This window comes from Mauremys mutica, chromosome 13 (genome assembly GCF_020497125.1).
Source record: "Mauremys mutica isolate MM-2020 ecotype Southern chromosome 13, ASM2049712v1, whole genome shotgun sequence".
Classification (NCBI taxonomy): domain Eukaryota; kingdom Metazoa; phylum Chordata; order Testudines; family Geoemydidae; genus Mauremys; species Mauremys mutica.
Window position 1 is genome coordinate 50,821,593 of NC_059084.1, and position 5,944 is coordinate 50,827,536.

Below are 5,944 nucleotides of genomic sequence, written 5' to 3' on the forward strand. Positions count from 1 at the left end.
GGTTAAAAGAGGCTGCGCTCTCAGGGACTTGTCCTCATTTTACAACAGAAGTAGAAAATACATTTCAGATTTGAAGGACTCTCGGCCCAATGGATTGTGGGGTGGGGGTGGGGGGGGTATAACATAACACCTCCATGGGAGTTAGGTGGCTAACTCAGGAGCTTTTGAAAATACCACTGGGTGTCTCGCTTCATCTTTGAGGACCTCCATATATTTGAAAATCCTGGACCAGATGTCACAGACTCACAGATTGTGCCCACTCGTGGCCCCGTGTGGTCCGTGGGGGGTGCACCTTTCAGCGTGACAGCCCTTCTCGGGGGTCCACTCTCTCTCTGGGGGTCAGGCCCCTCCACCTCCTGGAGCCGCACCTTTCTAAGCCTTAGCACATCAGTCTCTCGCCGTAGGCCCCCTCAGGGAATCAACTCGCTCTGAAGCCCCCAGGCCTCCTCACCCCCAAAGGGGTTGATGCAAACTTGTTCTCTAGACCGGAGTGACTCTCAGCCAGCATAAAACAGGAGGGTTTATTGAGAGTTGAACACAGCACAGGAAACTCTCAGGGCCTCAGGCCTGGCCTCCCTCAGCACAGCACATCCCAGTCCCCCTGCAGCCAGGTGGGCTCTGCCTGCTCCCCCTCTCCAGCCCCGAGCCCCACTGCTTCCCAGCTGGGCCTCCAATATCCCCGGCCCCAAGCCCCGCCCTGCCCCTGTCCATTGTCTTCTCGTCAGGTAAACAGGGTCATAAACAGGAAGGCCTGGGTCTCCTCTCCTCTCAGCCCTCCTCTGGCCCCCTCTGGCTTGAACTGGCTGGTCAGGTCTCCAGGGTTCACTCTTCGCAGCCCATTGTCCTTCCACTGGCCAGAACCGGCTGTGACTCCTGAGCTGGGTCACCAGTCACTGGGGTCTCCATCCTCCAGGCCATTGGCTGGGGTCCCGAGTTCCCTCTCTGGTTCTCTGTAACAACAAACTCCCTCTCCCCTCACCTCATTAAACCAATAACACTCAGGAACACTCAGTCCCCCTCTCTCTGCATGCAACCCACTGGAAAATACAGAAAACCCAAGCACCCCCCCACACACTTCATCACAGACTCTTTGCTGTTTGTTATTGTGATTATAAAGTTGTGTTCCTTTGAGATTTGAGCCTTTAATTTTCAGAAGGCTCTTCGATTCCTTGTCCTTTGCCTACATTGATAAGACTTGTCCCGCCCCCCGGAGCCCTGGGAACAGGGGATGATATGACAGGACCCTACGAATTATGAGCTGTCCCCACCCAGGCTGCTGCATAATTGACTCCGCTCCCTGCCTGGTCCTGGCTGCGGTAGGATTCCGTTCTGCTTGGGAGCAGCGCCCCCGCCTGGCCGCATCCAGAGCTGCAGCTGCTGCTGCCAGAGAAAGGCCTCACGCATCGCTGTCTGGATGTGGGAGTGAGACGACCAGGTGGGAAGTGGGGATTTTTGTAGGTGGGGACCGGGCAGGGAGAGAGATGAGCTGAGTTACCCACTTTCTCTCAGGCAGTGTCTGGCAGAGACCGGAACTGAACCCGAATCTCCTTAACCCAGTCCCGCGCCTTTCCCCTAATCCTACCCTTCCTCCCATAACGAGCTGCAGCGGGAGGGCTGATTTTTGGAGGTGCTGGGCCCCGGCAGCTCTCACTGACTTCAGGCAGAGCAGTGCCCGCTTAGCGCCTCTGACACTGGTTCCCCCGGGGCAACGTTTCCTACCCGGTGTCTGAGTCTGGGAGTGTGAATATTTCAGTGCCCAGCGCGAGTCCCAGGGAGCCGGATTCCCAGAAGTGGATAATCGCCCACAGCTGTGACTGACGTCACTCAGCGATGCAGGCGCGGAACGTGCTTTGTACTGAGGCCCGGAGTATCTCACCGTTCATGTCACCGTTACCCCGGTCTCAGTGAGTCCCCGGTGCACATTTCAGCGGGAAGCGCAGGGAAGCGAGCGTGTAAAATCCCTTGGCGGAAGGGGTTGGGAGGGTGGGATGTAGGGGGAGAAACGCGGGTGGCTCCTGAGATCCCCCTGTCAGCAATGCCCCGCCTGTCTGTCTCATCCCCTACATGATGTCGGCTGATTATTACGAAATTCGCTTCTCCTTTTTGTGCCAGTCCCTGCTCTGCTCTGTGTCACTGTGGCTTCCCTGGCGCAGTAATAGGTGCCGGTGTCTGTGGCTGTCAGCGAGCCGAGCTGGAGATAAACCTGTTTTTTAGAGGTGTCCCTGGTGATGGTGACACGAGGCTTGAGAGCCGAGTTATACTCTGTGGTCCCTCCCTGTGCCGTGCTGCGGATAAAGTCCATCCACTCCAGCCCTTTCCCGGGGAGCTGCTGGTTCCAGCTCCAGTAGTGATCACTGACAGAGACTTCAGAGACTTTACAGGTGATGCTGAGGGTCGCTCCCGGCTTCACCGCCCCCAGACCGGACTGGACCAGCTGCACCTGGGACAGGACACCTGGGGAGAGGGAAACAAAGCAAGGAAAAGTATCAGAGGGGTAGCCGTGTTAGTCTGGATCTGTAAAAGCAACAAAGAATCCTGTGGCACCTTATAGACTAACAGACGTTTTGCAGCATGAGCTTTCGTGGGTGAATACCCACTTCTTCAGATGCAAGTGGTGGAAATTTCCAGGGGCAGGTTTATATATGCAAGCAAGAAGCAAGCTAGAGATAACGAGGTTAGATCAATCAGGGAGGATGGGGCCCTGTTCTAGCAGTTGAGGTGTGAAAACCAAGGGAGGAGAAACTGGTTCTGTAATTGGCAAGCCATTCACAGTCTTTGTTTAATCCTGAGCTGATGGTGTCAAATTTGCAGATGAACTGGAGCTCAGCAGTTTCTCTTTGAAGTCTGGTCCTGAAGTTTTTTTGCTGCAGGATGGCCACCTTAAGATCTGCTATTGTGTGGCCAGGGAGGTTGAAGTGTTTCTCCTACAGGTTTTTGTATATTGCCATTCCTAATATCTGATTTGTGTCCATTTATCCTTTTCCTTAGAGACTGTCCAGTTTGGCCGATGTACATAGCAGAGGGGCACTGCTGGCATATGATGGCATATATTACATTGGTGGACGTGCAGGTGAATGAACCAGTGATGGTGTGGCTGATCTGGTTAGGTCCTGTGATGGTGTTGCTGGTGTAGATATGTGGGCAGAGTTGGCATCGAGGTTTGTTGCATGGGTTGGTTCCTGAGCTAGAGTTACTATGGTGCGGTGTGCAGTTACTGGTGAGAATATGCTTCAGGTTGGCAGGTTGTCTGTGGGCGAGGACTGGCCTGCCACCCAAGGCCTGTGAAAGTGTGGGATCATTCTCCAGGATGGGTTGTAGATCCCTGATGATGCGCTGGAGGGGTTTGAGCTGGGGACTGTATGTGATGGCCAGTGGAGTCCTGTTGGTTTCTTTCTTGGGTTTGTCTTGCAGTAGGAGGCTTCTGGGTACACGTCTGGCTCTGTTGATCTGTCTCCTTATTTCCTCGTGCGGGTACTGTAGTTTTGAGAATGCTTGGTGGAGATTTTGTAGGTGTTGGTCTCTGTCTGTGGGGTTAGAGCAGATGCGGTTGTACCTCAGTGCTTGGCTGTAGACAATGGATCTTGTGGTGTGCCCGGGATGGAAGCTGGAGGCATGAAGGTAGGCATAGCGGTCGGTAGGTTTTCGGTATAGGGTGGTGTTAATGTGACCATCAATTATTTGCACCGTAGTGTCTAGGAAGTGGACCTCCCGTGTAGATTGGTCCAGGCTGAGGTTGATGGTGGGGTGGAAGCTGTTGAAATCGTGGTGGAATTTTTCCAGAGTCTCCTTCCCATGGGTCCAGATGATGAAGATGTCATCAATGTAGCGTAGGTAGAGAAGGGGCGTGAGTGGACGGGAGCTGAGGAAGCGTTGTTCCAGGTCAGCCATAAAAATATTGGCATATTGTGGGGCCATGCGGGTGCCCATAGCGGTGCCACTGATCTGGAGATATATATTGTCATCAAATTTGAAATAGTTGTGTCTGAGGATAAAGGCACAGAGCTCAGCAACCAGTTGTGCTGTGGCATCATCAGGGATACTGTTCCTGACAGCTTGTATTCCATCAGCGTGTGGGATGTTGGTGTAGAGAGCCTCTACATCCATGGTGGCCAGGATGGTGTTTTCTGGAAGTTCACCAATGCATTGTAGTTTCCTCAGGAAATCAGTGGTGTCATGGAGATAGCTGGGCGTGCTGGTGGCATAGGGTCTGAGTAGAGAGTCCACATATCCAGACAGTCCTTCAGTGAGAGTTCCAATGCCCGAGATGATGGGGCGTCCAGGATTTCCAGGTTTGTGGATTTTGGGCAGTAGATAGAATAGCCCTGGTCGGGGCTCTAAGGGTATGTTGACTTGTTCCGGTGTTAGTGTAGGGAGTGTCTTGAGTAGATGGTTCAGTTCCTTAGTGTATTCCTCAGTGGGATCTGAGGGAAGTGGCCTGTAGAATTTGGTGTTGGAGAGTTGTCTGGCGGCCTCCTTTTGGTAGTCAGACCTGTTCATGATGACAACAGCACCTCCTTTATCAGCCTCTTTGATTATAATGTCAGGATGGTTTCTGAGGCTGTGGATGGCATTGCGTTCTGCACGACTTAGGTTATGAGGCAAGCGATGTTGTTTTTCCACAATTTCTGCCTGTGCACATCGGCGGAAGCATTCAATGTATAGGTCCAGACTGTCATTTCGACCCTCAGGAGGAGTCCATGTGGAGTTCTTCTTTTTGTGCTGTTGGTGGGAGGGTAACTGTGTATCAGTGCACTGTTCAGTGTTGTCCTGAAAGTATTCTTTGAGTCGGAGACGGCGAAAGTAGGCTTCCAGATCGCCGCAGAACTGTATCATGTTGGTGGGGGTGGCAGGGCAAAAAGAGAGTCCCCGAGATAGGACAGACGTTTCTTCTGGGCTGAGTGTGTGGTTGGATAGATTGACGATATTGCTGGGTGGGTTAGGGGTACCACGGTTGTGGCCCCATGTGGCAGGTAGGAGTTTAGACAGCTTACAGTCCTTTTTCCTTTGTAGAGAGGTGAAGTGAGTGATGTAGATCTCCTGTCTTGGTAGATCTCCTGTCTCCCTTGGTTTTCACACCTCAACTGCTAGAACAGGGCCCCATCCTCCCTGATTGATCTAACCTCGTTATCTCTAGCTTGCTTCTTGCTTGCATATATAAACCTGCCCCTGGAAATTTCCACCACTTGCATCTGAAGAAGTGGGTATTCACCCACGAAAGCTCATGCTGCAAAACGTCTGTTAGTCTATAAGGTGCCACAGGATTCTTTGTTGCTAAAGCAAGGAAAGAATTAGCCACCCAAAGAATCTGTGGATCTGGTGATACTTTTCTCGCTCTCAATAAACACTCACAGGAGGGGGCAGAGAACAGGGAAAGGAAAAGCCACAGAGATTTCATTCTCGTGTTCATGCAGTGAGGGAAACTCCCCAGCGGGCAGGACCGGGCAGTTCTGTGTCTGGGGAGAGACTGAGGCTCCTAGAACCAGGGGTCGGTATTTAACCAGGAACTCCCCGGGGCAGGGATTTGCATGCAGGTTCCCCGGGTGGGTATAAGAGCTGGCAGGGGGTGAGCACTCAGTACACGGCAATGTCCCCTCGGGGACAGGGGTCCCCTTTACAGCCCAGAGAGACCACGCGGTCAGCCCAGCGCGGCTGTACATTAGCCTTTGGTGGTTCACCTGTGGTCCCAGGAGACAGGATCTGTTCCTACATCACCGCACTCGCTCCCTGTTGCCCTTGTGTGAATCCACCTAGGGGCTCTGCGCGCACAATTCCCACTCGTGTCAGTGGGTGGTGGGTACCCAAATCCCCTAGGCGGGTTGGATAATCTCAGCCTTATTGAGTCAGGGCCTCAGTTCCTCCTCTGTAAAATGGGGCTAATGACACTTCCCTGCTTCACCTGTGAGGGAAAAATCCAGGACGCTCCAGTGACAAGGGGCAGAGAAGA

The 5,944-nt window shown here is 53.0% G+C and overlaps 1 gene segment (V, D, J or C); it reads right to left on the minus strand.

Annotated features, from left to right (window-relative positions):
• Positions 1-2,018: 2,018 nt before the first annotated feature.
• Positions 2,019-5,446, minus strand: LOC123348461. The segment is given in 2 exon segments: positions 2,019-2,454; positions 5,350-5,446. Coding segments are annotated over 2 exon segments (459 nt in total).
• Between the last annotated feature and the right edge of the window lie 498 nt (positions 5,447-5,944).